This window comes from Ambystoma mexicanum, chromosome 11 (assembly GCF_040938575.1).
Source record: "Ambystoma mexicanum isolate Mex_15411 chromosome 11, UKY_AmexF1_1, whole genome shotgun sequence".
Lineage (NCBI taxonomy): Eukaryota > Metazoa > Chordata > Amphibia > Caudata > Ambystomatidae > Ambystoma > Ambystoma mexicanum.
Genome location: NC_090934.1, coordinates 1,163,559,916 through 1,163,575,478, shown reverse-complemented (window position 1 = coordinate 1,163,575,478; position 15,563 = coordinate 1,163,559,916). Strand labels below are relative to the sequence as shown.

Here is a 15,563-nt window from a genome sequence, read left to right as displayed (position 1 = left end):
AAGGCCTCATTCAAGTCTCTGCACAAGTGCATTGTGCTGCTGTCTGAATACTGAAACATGCTCTTTGTTATGCTGTTCCCTAGCCTCTTGGTGTCGAAATGTATGGTTTACCGTATCTCCTTCAAGCTAAAAGTGCTTCTTTGCCCATTGATGCACAACGCTGATGATGACTTGCTTAAGGTATGCAGGCTGTCCCAAACAAGGCTGTTCACTGCTCTACCCATATTAAAATTCAAGAGATTAAGATAAAGGTATATACATCTCCATCGCTCTCTGGATACCAGGGGTCAAGTCGTAAACAGGGCATCGTAAGCATTTTTGGGGCCCTGGGCATGGACATCTTTGGGGCCCCACTCCAGCAAACAAAAACCATTAAGTTATCAAGAATATCTGGTGCCCCCGCCAACCCCCCACCGTGATCATAACCTATAGGCCTCGCATATCAACTCTCCTCTCATCTGGCTGTTATCCAGGAGTGGTGTGCCACCAATGATCTCTGCCTTAATGCCAGTAAAACTGAGATACTCCTCATCGGTACACCTGCTCCCTCCTTTCCTGTCGCTCTCTGGCCAGCCTCTCTTGGCTAAAATCCTCGGGGCCTTCTTTGACTCCACAGTCTCCTTCGCTCCTCACATCTTTGACATCTCTAAAAAGTCAGACTACCAGCTGCACCTCTTGAGAGGTATTCTTCCTTTCCTCTCCTTCCCCCAGAAGCTCACTGTCTCCAGAGCTCTGGTTCTCTCTAGGCTGGACTACTGCAACAGCCTCTTTCTAAATCTTCCTGCTTCTACACTCCGCCCTCTGCAACTCATCCAGAACAGGATTGCAAGACTTGTCCTTGGCCTCAAACCCCGGGATTGAATCTCTCCAGGATTGAAATCTCTGCACTGGCTCCCCCCGGCAGCGAGGATTAAGTTCAAAACCCTCTGCATTGTCCACAAGGCCTGTGGCCTCAATATCTTCAACTCTTGCTTCCTAAATATCTTCCTTCTCGAGCTCTTCACTCATCTGCCTCCAACTCCCTCAGGGTCAGTCGCTTCTCCAAGCAACGAGTTGGTGGTAGATCTCTTTCTTTGGCTGGGGCCTCATTCTGAAACAGCGTCCCAGCCTCCCTGAAACTTGAGGAGAACCATCTCTGGTTCCGGAAGCACCTCAAAACCTTCCTCTCTGCTTCTGCTTTCTCTACTCCTCTCCCCTGCTGAACTCCTGGCTGGAACTGAAACTGCACTGGTCACCTGGCCACCCTGTGATCTTGGGCCCAGGTCCCCTCCCCCGCCAGTTGCACACCTTCACTGCCTCCCTGTCAACCTCCACACCTGGGGACTGTTTTCTATATCCCTACAGTCCCCTACCAGCACTTGACACCTGATGTCTGCACTTACCCCTGCACTTGCCACCAGCTGGCCGCACTTTTTACTTATTACTTATTTATTCTATTTATTTTTGATTGTCGATCCTATGTACTGTACTGCACTGCCCCTCCTCCTTTCCCCCTGAAATGTTCCCCTTCCCCCTTCCCCTGCACTTGCGCGATCTCATTGTCACCTGGCCTAGTAAGATCGTTGTCTCTCTCTTCCCTCTGTTCCCCCCTCCCTTGCCTCATCGCGCCTTGAAACACTTGTGTATAGGCGCGTTATAGATGCCATATTATAGCAAATCAGATCATATCGTTCAAAATAAGCATGTTTACTCCCTTTAAGTCCTCTTACCCTCTTGATTCTTGCTCGAATCAGAATGATAAACAAGTAGCATTTGAAGGCCAACATTAGCAACAGCGTAGAAACAGGATACTTTTTATCAATAGCATCCGGGAAGGTATGCAGCCTGTAGTATTAATGCAGGACTGTATGTAAAGGTACATATAACCCAGAATAAGCAGATAACTCACATTAGCTGCCTCAGAGAATGCAAAAGTGCTCAAGCATGGATAGAGTAGACCAATTGTAAGGAAGGAGAAAGCTACACATAGCATAGCATAGCATGGATAGTGAATGCAGATTAGAAGCTACCAGGAAGGTATCTCTATCCAGACAGACTGAGATTAGAAGTGGTTATAAACTTCAGACATAGGAAAGGGTCAGCCAGCCGTGCTGGAATGTGCTCTTCTAATCTTTCATATGAACACATATCTCTGCAATGAGCTAACTTCTGAACCATTGTGGCACTGAATTTATTAATATGGATTTCAACTTTGGCACATGATCAACTAATTCCCACAGGAACACAGAAAGCATTACATGATTAATTGATCGAGGCAGAATGTACTTGTCAAAACAGACAGGCAATAGGTTTAGCGCCTCAGCAGCATGGCATAAAATCTCCTGGCCTGTGCCATTTATTTATTTATATTTATTTATTTTAATTCTTGATAACGCGCCAAATCGGCCAAAGGCCTCACGGCGCACGTCAGGTGAACAATGGAATCTTACTTTAGATCAGGTAGCCTTGTAGGGGCCCCCTCCAAGGTGGGGGCCCTGGGCAAGAGCCCCTTTTGCCCTCCCATAAAAACGGCTCTGGTCGTGAAAAGAAACATTTGTTGACTCAATAACATACCACCAGAAATGAGCATATCAAGGTGCCCTCTGAAAAATGTAGAGGGGACTCCGTCCACCCACGTGTATCCTCGACTTGAGCACTGCTGGATACCCCGTTCAACACTGCTTCTGTTCCTCGAGGGCTAAATCAGCTAATTGACGTATGTTCAAATATGTCTATGTAGATTTCACTGGAAACAGATTTGTGCTATTTTTCTATGCATAATTTTGAGAGCCGCAACAAATCCTTGTTGATAGAGAAGATATGAGTTGCGAGTTTTGACAAATGTTGAATGCCCATTAGAAAATTGTGTGTAAGGCAAAAACACTTTATTCAAATACATTAATATCGTAATCCAAAGTTCACATGATTGCTGGTCCGTAAATTATTACAACATGTTTTCACAGACACTGCTTTCAATCACTTTGCAAAAACATTCTCTTTCTTCTGATAGCGACACAATAAATCTACTTCCATGTTGCCCATCTTCACCCTGAGCACCATTTATGATGTAATTGTGTTCTATTTCTCTCCAGATTATTGCAGCCCAGGAGGAGATGCTGAGGAAAGAAAGGGAACTGGAAGAAGCAAGGAAGAAACTAGCCCAGATTCGTCAGCAACAATATAAGTTTCTACCCACAGAGTTGCGAGAAGACGGGAGCTAAACCCAAGCCATTTTTTTACATTTTAGACTGGCGATGGAGAGAAAATAGACTGCGTCAACAGAAACTGCATTGACAACGCTTTGATATGCTTGTCATCTGTGTGTAACAATGTGGCGGTCCTTAAGCAGGACAGTTCAACCCTCTTGGATTTCTTACTGCTGAATTGTTGAAAGGAATTCACACTACAGTATTCACTCTTCCAATCGTCTTAATTGATGACGCATTTCACTGAGTTTATGAAAGTTTAAGCAGCAGCAATATTATGTTTTGCCAGATTGTTGGTGTTAGCAGGAATCGTGCACCGGGGAAACGCCTGTTACAAGTCACCCAAACCGAGATTTACAGCACGAAGGCCCGTGTGTCCGGGTCATCCGATTGTGTTTTGCTTATTACAGTTCGACATGTTTTTATTTCCCCTTGCACGGTCCACCCGCTAGGAACCTCCCTTCCGAAAGTATCCCAATTTAGGAAAAAGTTTAGTAAGAAACAATGTTCTGTATTACATCTGCGTGAAGGCACAGCATTCTGTCAACGCTGGCGTTGCATTATTCAACATCTGATTCAGGGAATTATTTTTTTGTCCTTAGGCTACTATGAATGCGTGAAATTACTGAGAAAACATCAGAACATATTAAGCAAATCATTGACGATTTTTCACAGTATGTGCAGCTCTGAGGTAACCAGCAGAGGAGCTTTTTTATTTTGCATCACCGTTTTCCTGTCATTTGATGCTATTTCCCCGTGACTCCCATTCGTGTGGAGCACGGTCACCATTACATTTAGAGTAAGTGGGCACATGTGGCATTGAAGCACAGATGGTTTTATTTCATGGAGAAATCAAATACCACAATGCTTTGTGGCATAAATAGACTGCGCCTCCTGAACACTCGATGTCAAATGCAAATCGCTTTCTCTTACAAATATATTTTAAACTATCTTCTTAGTATAATAGCCATTATTTTGGAGGACAAGCATAAAGTACACATGTAAGATTCGAAGTGGTTGGTTGAATGGACTCCTCCTCCATCGTATCCTAGAGATGGCATTTCTACTTCATTTTCACCACATTATATGGACTGTCACGTTCTGCGCGCAGTTGCGTTGTTAGCGGCGGCCTGGGGAGGGGGGAGCACAACCTGTGCCCCCCCCTTGTGCCCTCCCTAAGGCGACCAGTGACTTTGTTCTCTGTTCGTGGTGTTATTTGTGACACTCACTGAGGCAAATGTCTGCATATAATACTCCTTTTGTCTCAAAGCTAGCAGTGATGGAGCAGCTTGCAGCTCCTCCCATCAGAATGTAGCCCATGAAAGTGCTAATGATGGGCCATTAGTCACTGAATTGTTTTGTGCCTGCATTCTGATGGGAGGGGAAGTGCAGTGGGGTGTGGGTAGTTGGTGTGCACAAAAGCCTCTCTGCAAGAGTGCTTGTGGCATCACACATTACTTTTCATAAGTGGCCCCCCTACTTTTGTCTGTGCCCCACCCTACTTTTGTCTTTGGCCCCCTCTGTGCCCCTCCTAAATTTGATTCATGGTGACGCCACTGGCTGCCTGTAAGGATGCTGCTGTTGAAGATGTTTTTCGGTGGATGTCCGAAAACTACAGTGTGTCACACACAGTATACTTTGATTGTATACCTTTAAAGAATGTCCCCTGACCAAATCAGGAACAAAATGGGTCAGTATTGTAATTGGTTATTTATAATGCACTTAATACCCAGAGGTTTCTAAGCGCAGATCCGGGGATCGTACCTGTGTTGCTTAGCATCATCTTGCTTGCAAGGTGAGCCGTTGCTCCAGAGCTATCCTCCCGGCCCAATGATACTACAAGTCCTTTAACTAAAATAGTTGCTCTTCGTTCAAATTCTGTATGTCTTTCTATGTTTTGTTGGGAAAATTAAAAATTTCAGAGTATGACCTCAGCACAAAATGTGTTCAATGTTTAAAAACAAACCCACCCGAACTCTGATTAGTTTGTATTTACATTTAAATCTTTGATTTGTGTTTTGAGATTGTGTTGGAAGAAATAGTCTAGTTACGACATGACACAAGGCATCTTTACCAAGTAATAAAGCTATAATCGTTTGATTCCGTCTTTGAAAGGCAGCTGTGGTTTATTGAGTGGAGAGTATCACCTGGCAATTTCAATATCTTGGTGTCCTTCAATGACTTCAATAATACAGGTATGAGATCTTTAAAAGCCCATGGGTGGTGGTCTTTTGATCCAGGCTGGAGATCTTTGTGCATGCAATAGCTCAACCTTTTCAGACATACTGAAGCAAGCCATTGGTTAATGAGTTCACAATTGAGGAGATGGTAGTTTTTGCTTCTCTGTGCCTTTGAGTGCCACTCGCCCCTTTTAAACCACATTTACCTTTCCCATCCAGTATGACTGTTAAGTAGTGATATACCGGCTGCACCGCCTACACTTTACCTACATATGATGGATTTACAGTATTTTTTATTTCATATTTTATCCAAAGTGTGAGTTGAAGCATATAACTTGAACAGTATTCATTATTTTTTTTTTTTAGAAAAAGGTGGGTGTTGCGCATTTAAACATTACTTAAGGTATGTCTGTGGGTCCCAGGTATAGTTTTACAGCTGAGAAGGCACAACGCAATATGCATTCTATAAGGGACACTTTCAGCTCGGCTCCAGTGCTGCCTTGGTGTCTGCCACCCTAGGTATCTTCGGTTCAACATTGCCGAAAACAAGCTGATGTAAACTATCAAAGGAGAGCTCTGGTTCCCGTTTCTTGGTTCAGTGATCGTCTTGTTTCCAAGCACTAGCCTTTTCAGGTAAAACTGCTTTAAATGGCTGTTTATCATTCTCCTGACCATACCCAGTATCGATCAGCTTCTCCTAATTAAAGACAGTTGGCCTCATTCTGAGTTTTGTGGTATTTTGGTGGTAATATCCCCAGAATTGGTTACTCTTAACCACCACTTGGTCCTGTGGGTTTACAACGGGATTAGAAGTGGTGGTAGGGCAGCGTTAGTCCCCTATGTAGTTTTGGCAGAATTACCGCCAGTGGAATTACTGAGAGGGAATTCTGCTGATTTTTGGAGGAAAAGTGGAGGATTTACCTCCAGCTTTAGGTAAATCCTTCACTTTTCTGCAAAGGATTGGCAGAATTACCACTCATTAATTCTGGCGGTGGTAAATCCATAAAAACTTGTGATTTGGCAGTGCTGCAAAAATTAAGATAATTCCATTATCGCCCAAAAAAGTGGCGGTAACAGAATTACCTCCACTTTTTTCCCACACTGCCAGAATGAGGCCCTGTGTTTGGTCACCAGAATCAGTATTTGTGTCCCCGGCACTTTTAATACATTAACCCACACAAGCTGATGGTTAATATCAGAAAGTTGTGTTTATCTGCCCATCACAAGGTGTTTTGGTGGAGTTGTGGATTCAAGCTCTCTGATACTCCAAATACATTATGGGAGAATTCCTCACAACTTGACCTGACAGAACCAACAAATTGGAAATTGTCATTTTATAGAAAATCCAAGTATTTCTGTTATTTATGACCCAACTGATAAATATTTGGTGCATACTTTTTAGCAATAGTAAATACTCACTGTGGCAAAAGAGGTTGTGGTGACCAGTGAGGACTCAAATGTTGGCTTAGCAATGATCAGCTCACCCTACTGTTTATAAAAATATATCTTGTCAAGCAGCATTTCTCACAGTGAGTCAGTCACATTTAAGTGTAGAAAATAAATAAAATGTAAAAACCACTGTAAGAGTCCTTGTACTTTTGATTTTAAGAATAATCCTGTGGTATTATACTACTAAATAGCAGCTCTATTGTCCGAATTTAAATGCCTTGCTTGAAAGTATAGACATCAGGTAAGTTTTTAGACACTCTTATACAAATAGTGCATTGTGTTAGCAGTGTTTATACAATATGGTAAATGCAAACATGTAATTTAAAAAGAGCCCTATGTGTCTTCTTTCATATTGATATATTTCAGAATGAACAAAGCTATGTATCGTTGGTAAACTCCTTTAAAAAAATAAAGTCAGGGTTTGACCCATGTTAAACATTTTGGATGGGCTGTTTCAGACTCTTCATTTTGAGTTGGTTTCCTCAGTGGAATGCTCACTGAGTTGATTAACACATGAACATGTGCACTTTTTGTTTATCCATTTGAATCCATCTTTAAAAAAAATAATTCTGATCAGTCTATGTGGTAGTCTTTCTTATTGCCTTTATTTATTGCCTTTATTCTTTATCCTAAGGCTCACCGTCTCCAGAGCCCTGGTTCTCTCTAGGCTGGCCTACTGCAACAGCCTCTTTCTCAATCTTCCTACTTCTACTCTCCGTCCACTACAACTCGTCCAGAACAGAACCACAAGACTTAACCCTGGCCTCAAGCCAAGGGACTGCATCTCTCTGGCACTGGAATCCCTCCACTGGCTCCCCGTGGCTGCTAGGATCAAGTTGAAGACCCTCTGCATAGTCCAGGAGGCTTTCTGGGGCCAGGGCCTGCACTATCTACAACACTCTCTTCCTAGAGCCCTCCTCTCACCCTCATCTCTTTGCAGGTGAGCCGTTTCTCCAAACAGAGATTTGGGTGTATATCTTTATCCTCTGCAGGTGCCTCCCTCTGGAACAGCCTCCCTGCCTCTCTCCGCTTTGTGCCGGAGCTCCTTAAGTTTCAGAAACTCCTCAAGACCTTCCTCTTCTCTTCCTCTCTCCCACTCCCCTGCTAACCTCTCTCTTTCTCCCCTGCCTCACTCCTCCATCTCTCCCCTAACTCTGTTCAGCTTCTTGGCTGGTCACCTGGCTGACCTCCACAGCCTTACATGCCCAGGATCCCCCGCCAGACTTCATACTTGCCTCCGGGCCTCTGTACTATGCTCAGCATTACTGCACTTTCAATATATGTTCTCTTAGAGGGGCAACGTCTCTGTACTTAACCCATGGGCCTGCTTGACTGGGCGCACTTGTTCCCGGTCCTCCTCCCTTGCACTTCCGTCTGCACACTTACTAGGCCTAGTAGATTCAGGTCATGTACGTTCTGTCTTGCCCCCCCTGTGTCTCCCCTCCCTATCTGGTTGAGCCTGAAACACTTCATGCACTTGATCTAGGGGAAACACCGCCAGGCCTAGTACGCTAGTTACTTTTTTGTTCGATCATTCGGAAACTTCAAGGCCTAAGAAGGACTACTGTATCCCTTCCTGCCTTGAAGCGCTTTGAAGCACTTCATCTGTGTATAAGCGCCGCACAAATAAACAATTACAATTGCCACAGGTTATCATGCTAACATTACATTTGTAAACCCTGGCATTGTAGGATCACAAAAAACACCATGATCCGCTTTAGACAAAGTGCACAAATAAACCGAATTGCCTAGGTCGAGTGCCATTGAGGACTTTCTGGCTTTTGCTTGTTGCATTTGTTTGCTATTCCATGGATGGGCAGCGGAAGGTACATCAGAACTGTTGTACTAAAGCTTTGTGCAAAGAGTTGTGGTGAAAATGGTCACTTTCAAAGATTCCCATCTGGTGAGGGTGTGAAAGCCCTCAATATTGTACAATGTTATTAAATAATACAATTATGCAGGTAATTCTGTCTCAGAAAGGGAGGTCTGCGAATCAGACCCACATTTCTAAAGCTCCATGGCAAAAGTATAGAGCACTTAGCTGCCTGACTGTATAAGTCTTTCGACAGCTGTATCGCCTGCTCTCCAGTGGCACAGTGTAGGTTCAAGGGTGACATGCGCTTTTCTGTCAGCTGCTGTGATCCAAAGTCATGGCAGCCATAGGCTGCATTTAACTTCTGCGACTTTGCTCCAAAACATTGTAAGTTTTGCCTACAGTCAGCATGTCCTGTTTTTTGTATGGTAACTAATAGTGCACAACATTATTTAAACCAAATCAAACTGGTAGTCACATAACAATCGTCTGCCTTATACCAGGGTGTTGCATACTAAAGGGAATTTGAAGCTGCAAACCTGGGACTGATGAGTACGTGTAGTCAAAGAGGATTACTGGTACCAAGGGGGATTTCACCACCTTGTGTTTCTATGGGGCTCTCTTTCCTTCTTGTCTCCTCCACTTCACTTTGAACAAGGCACTCTGGGCTTGATGCAAAAAGGCAAAGCTCACTTGTCACAGCAGCAGGTATTGGACCCCTTACAGCAATCTTTGTTTTTGTCCAATCCATTGTATCATTTTTCCTGTATAAGGAAGATGTTTCCCACTCATTCCATGATTAATTTTGGACCTCCTACAATATGGAGACTTTGTTGAACTCTGTTGTGGTTGAACTCTTTTCTAAAGTCCTCTGCCAGAGGAGAAGAAAAGTGCAACCAGGGCTGTGGTGAGCTCGGTCTGTCTCATCATCCCCAGGGTCCATTGGGGCTGACTGCTGTTTTCGAAGAAAACCTGCAATTCTGCCAGTTGGACTGGAGCCTCACTAGGGGTGAAGGAACCCCTGCAGGTGCCAGCCAAGCACCCTAGACTGGCAGTAAAAAGTAAAAAGAACTTACCTTGTCCTCAAGCCCCTGTAGTGTGAATTATAGCACACTGAGTAGCGTCAATGCTTTCAACCATCCTTCAATTAAATTCGACTTTGTTTCGAACCACAAAAGGCCTGTGGTGCTGCCTTTGACACAGTCGACAAACTTCGAACAGCTGCTTGCATCAATTGAACCGGCTTGCTGCTGCATTGTGCCACCAGAGTTCATCCCCACTCCAGATCGAACAATAGCTTGCAGCTGAATCTTCAAGCAACATATCGAGCCACCAGGATCTTCACACCAAACTGACCCAGAAAGTGACTCAAGCCGCTAGAAGCATTGCGTCACTCGCCAACTCAATCATGCAATACCCATTGTTTTGAACCAGCTCAAACATCGAACCAACCCTGGTGAACCCTTCAAACTGCACCGCTCATCTAACCCAACTGAACCCTGACTTGCTGCCAGTTCCTCTGTTCAATGCACTCGAATCTTGTTTGACCCACAGGAACAGCCCCAAAAAGCCCAGTTTAATGTGGTCGAAACACCAAAGAACTGGAATAAAGTGCTGGTGAGAAGCCCATATGCCCTGGTCCACTTTTGGGACCATTGTAATAAAAATGCAAGTTCAGCACGGTATGAAGGAGCACACTTAGCTGCGAGAGTAGCACTGGAGGGGGCTCTTTCTGATGCTATTGAAATCAAATGCCTAATAAAAGTAATCCATAAATCCTGGGGCACAGGTAAATATGATTAAACTTAGTGGTAGAACGAAGTGGTAAATGGGCCTTAAAAACTTGCTTTTGCAGAAAAAGTGTGTTAGCATTTTAGGTGCAGTAAAGGCCGCTGTGGCTGGTTAGTGCAGTGCCTGCGATCCCAGGCCAGTGCTGAGAGAAATACACAATAGTTATTTTTCAAGGTCACAGATTAGAGCTCACAGGTTCCCCCAACGAATAAGTGAAACATGACCATTTTATAATTCAAAATCATTTATGAAATGTGATTTCCTAAAGGGGCTGAAAAGAACCACAACAGTTTCAAATGACCCCATAGAACATTTTCCCTGGGAAAAGGCTTAGAGGGTCCCCAATATGCAACATTTGTGCAGCAGTATGTCAGTGATTCAAGGCTCTGGTGGTGTCCTGGTGGGCAGCAATTCTCTTGGAAATCTGGATGAGGCGACCAGGGCAGTTTATTAATGTTCCGCTGGTCATCTCAAATGTTTCAATGACTTAACTTTGTGCTGTGGGAAATGGGGGTTAATAGTGACATCACAAGCTGTAATTGAGGGCAGTGTGGGAACGTTCGTGGAACCAATTGTTGATCACATTCTATGGTTTTCTATAAGAATTCAAAGTGCAAAGTCCAATCAGTTCTTTGTGGGGAGACTTTTTCATATTGCACGATCGCAAACGCCAATTACTTTGCTTGGTATAAAAGTTCTTACTGTAGGGGCGTTTCTATGACAGCGCCTTTTCATGCAGTTCTGTTCCAATATCTGTTTGAATTTGCTGTCCCAGCTACATCTGGGGCCCTGAATAAAACTGTACACTCCTTTTTGACTACTTTTGTAATTTTTTGGGGAGTTTTACAAGGCGACCCGACACATTTTTGGAGGCCCCAGCGAGATATCTCTGCCGTTTGTCCGAGGCATGAGAATTCCAGCTGTGCTCCGGGAGCAGTGTGAGACAGCGTCCGTTGGCTAGTACAAAGAGCTCGAGCCAAGAGAGGCCCATGGACGCCACTTCGCCAAAGTCTGCCTGATCCAGTGCTGTCTTCACTCCGACTGAAGTGAAGGCTTAGAAGGACTCAGAGGTTGAAAGAAGTGAAGAATCTCCTAAAAGGATATGCAAGTGTACCTGTGCATGAAAGTGCTAGGGTTGGAAGGGACTCTTTATGGTGGATAGGATGCAAGAAAAACAACGAGAGGTGCAAGGGAAGCAAAACCCATGCCTAACAATCCCTCAGTATAGGACGCACCCTCATTAGTGGTGGAGAGGGCGATTGACCATAGTAGTCTTATATGTAAGCTCTGCCGTTCCGATAGGGAGCAGGTGGAAATTAGCACATCTGGGCTAGAGCAGAAGGTTGCATAGTAAGGGGCGGACCTTGTTAGACAAGAGTTTGCAGGAAACCAAGCAATCAACAACCTGGGGATGGTCGGCCCTAGAACAGACAGCGACAACAACATCAAGAAGGCGCTGCCTGATAAATGCATACTGTCGTTCTTCGACCCCCAGAAGAGCATGGAAATCATTGTGGATGCAAGCCTGTTTGGACTTGAAGCCATCCTCACCCAGGCCAACAATGACGGCATACCATGCACTGTGGCATATGCGAGTCGAGCACTCTCACCTACAGGGCAATGGTACTCAAAAATGGAGCGAGAGGCCCTGGCAGTATTGTGGGGATGCCGCCATTTCCACATATACTTTTACGGGAAACCGGTGAAGGTGGTCACCGATCACAAACCCCTTCTTCCCATAATGACGGGTGTGTCAGCAAACCCTCCTCCTCGCATTGAAAAGTGGCTGCTGACACTCGAGGAATACAATGTGGACCTGAAATACAAACCTGGACAGGGCAACGCTGCAGACTATTTGTCTCAACACCCCAAACTGTCAAACACGGCCCTCCCCCCCGCAGAGGCGGCGGCAGCTGAAGAGCACTTATGGCTCGTTATAGAGAGTTCCGTCCCCTACTCAATGGACATTGCGGAAATCAAAGCAACTTCTGCAAAGGATGGATGCTTCCAAATCCTGCGCAACGCCTGGAGTCAGGAAAATGGAAGTCCGTTCTGGAGGACCTGGACTCCAAGATGCAAGTAGCCCACACATTGAAGCAACTGTGGAAAGCACAAGGTGAACTTACCTTCACAGACGACAGACTCTTGCTGAGAGGACCCCACATAGTTATCCCTACGGAACTGATTGACCGAGTGATAACTCTTGCCCAGCACAGCAAAAACAAAAAGCTGCCTCAGGCTCAAAGTTTGGTTCCCAGCATTAGAGTCCAAGGTAGAAGAGTTTAGCAAGGCCTGCAGGTGGTGCCAAACCACCGCCCCTCACGTCAGAGAACCAGCTATCCAGAGCATGCCCAAAAGTGAGGAGCCATGCACATCCACATGGATTTTGGAACAACGCAGAGAGACTTGTGCTTCCTAGTGATGGTAGACCAGTGGTCCTGGTACCGAGAGGTAGAATTTGTCCCCTCCTTAGCACTCCAAGACGTCATTCCAGTAATGGAAAAAATGTTGCCACCCACGGCTTCCCCAGTGATGTATGCTTGGACAATGCCTCCCCTTTCCAGAGTGCGGGCCTAGAAGAATTCCTAGTAAGACGAGACATCAGTCACAGAAAAATAACACCAGTGTGGCCACACACAAATGGAGTAGCGGAAGCTTCATGCGCACGCTCAACAAGTGTTTCCGCATAGCGCATGGACAAGGGTCATGTGAAAAGAGGGCCCTCTTCCAATTCCTCCTCGAGCATAGGACGACCCAACACAGTCCTCATGAGAACTCGCCATTCAGAAGGGAAGCTATCTCTCCCACACAAGTCCACAATGTTCGCAAGCAACGGCTGAAACGGCCGCCGATGACCATGGGCTAGTTACACGAAACTCCAGCTTCTTCAGCTGCAGACCGACCAGCATGGACAAAATAGGGACACCACAGTCCACCATCCTGATGCGGGCGATATGGACAATGACATATCAGGAGATCCCTACCCAGAAGCAGCCAGGACCTGGACGTCTGCTAGGACTGGCCCCTGCCAGCGAGACAAAATGGCGCTACCCCTCCAGAGATTCGAGAGGGCCTCCAGTGCGACTCAAGGACTATGACCTGAGTGCCTGAGAAATTTACAATCAGGGTACAGAGATCCCGACTGGAGAGTACTGTGAGTCTCTCGACATGTGGGAGTTATTTGATTTGCATGTTTGTTTTATCCCAGTTTTGCTGTTTATAACTTGTTCTGAGGGCCCAGAGCCTGTTGTTATAAAATTGTGAGGAATGTGGTGTCATGTGAACCGTGGCATGACATGTTAAGCCATGAAGCGGGAGGATCAATAAAGAGGACCGTTTCGCGCCCTTGCGGCAGACCGTAGCGGGGCCTGTAAGCATCAGCAGTGTGTTTGTCCCTCATTGCGCACTGTGCTGCTTCACGCACCTAAACCACACAGAACCCCATAACACTGGGGATTTCCAGAGTTCCAGGAAAAGCCACCACCTATTTGATGAGACCCCTGGAGGTGGTAAATAGTGAATCACCTAGAGTTCTGCAAGTAACTTCTTAGGATAACCATCTGGTTTTCACGAGGACTAGTTTTCAGTCTTTAATATCTCTCACCAGGAAATATCTCTCATGAGGAAGGCGGGAACGTGCCTAGTATAACTTTCATATGAGAGAGAAGAGACTCAGTGGAATTCACCCCAGGACTAATCTGTTGTCCTTATTGTACAGGCAGGAGATGCTCAGAGAGGTCTGTGCCCTGTTTGCAAATCCACACCCTGAACTGGTCGTTGTATAAGCACACTTTGGGTACACAAAGAGTGAGGATTAAAGAACAGAGTCTGGAAAGCAACACTCAGCAACAGGCACAATAACACTAGCATTCATGCCCTGTGAAAGTAAGCTGACAGCGAGTGAAGGAACTTTAAGACTTGGCAGACAACAATGGATTGTCTGCTATTTGTAGAGATCTGGAGAATTGCTCAGTAGAGTTTGTGGAGGATGGTGGAGAGGTAACAGAGGAGTATGAAAACAGTAATGAAGAGTTGAGGTAAAATAAGTTTGGTGGCCAGGAGGAAAGGTTAGCTGGGCTGGATCAGGATGTACTTGCAGAAGGTCAGAAGATTGAAAAGGAAATTGCTAGTAGTCCAGAGTGGACTGACAGTAATGCAGCAGAAGTGGTTAAGGTGGTGTCTGAATTGGAATATGAGGTTGATGGAGAGAGTCAGAAAAGGATTAACGATTGCTGAGTAGGATGACTACAGGTGGAGATTGGGTATGACCATGAGACACCTTTCTTTGCTTAGGTGTCTCCCCAAGAGAAATGTCAGTTTAGTTGCCAGTACTCTATCTAGAAGACCTGCTTGTTCATTATATTGGCCAATCCTTGTACATTGAGAAGTGGAACTAGGTCTGTCTGGTTTGTTGTATTGTATTGTTTATTGTATTGTTTATTTATAAAGTGCTTATAAACAAAACAAGTGCTTCAAAGTTCATCTAGTCATGCTACTTGACAGCACTGACTGGCCGACTAACACAGTCTATTATTGGAACAATTTGTGTAAAAGCCAAACTATATAATGAGGCAGAAGTATTCAGACTATGAGAGCGATAGAGCGGCATTCCAGATAGTTGATGTTATAAAGTGGCAGAAGGAAAGAAGAGGTAGAAAATCCAAGTAGGGCACTCTCTGTGAGAGATGAATAACACAAGGTGCCAAATATGCCAGCCTGTGGGAAAGCTGAGAAAACTATTAGTAGCCAATACATGTCTTCAGTAGATAATAGAGAAGGGAGCATGCCTGCAGCTTTGCCCCAAAAGCCAGCAACTCTGGTGATACTGAAGAGAAAGAGAAAGATAGAGGGTGTCTGCTGGGGTACTATCGGACATCATGTTGTTGCAGAGCCACCAAAGTTAAAGGAAAACCTGAACAGTTCCTTTAGAATGCTCATACTAAGGAGAGTTGGCCTTGGCTGGGGAGGGGGCTTTACTTATTGAAATATGACAAGGGCACACATAAGGGGGGGATTCTGTCCAAGAGGCCCCCAGGGTGGGATTGCTACAAAGTCTTGCCCTGGTAGGTGTGCATTAGATACGATTAGGCACTGTAATTTAGGAATAAGGACACGTCTTTATCATGCGACCCAAGTCAGAGACAT

General features: G+C 45.1%; 1 protein-coding gene across 8 annotated transcripts in view; it reads left to right on the top strand.

Annotated features, from left to right (window-relative positions):
• TLN2 (talin 2) overlaps window positions 1–7,252 on the top strand; it is a 7,472,684-nt gene extending 7,465,432 nt beyond the window's left edge. For 7 of the 8 annotated variants that reach the window (XM_069624483.1, XM_069624482.1, XM_069624486.1 and 4 more), the window contains one exon: window positions 3,072–7,252. In XM_069624483.1, the coding sequence (XP_069480584.1) occupies window positions 3,072–3,200 (129 nt within the window). In that variant the 3' untranslated portion in view covers window positions 3,201–7,252. The remainder of the gene's footprint in view (window positions 1–3,071) is intronic. The other variant, XM_069624484.1, reaches the window with a different exon arrangement.
• Window positions 7,253–15,563: the final 8,311 nt, after the last annotated feature.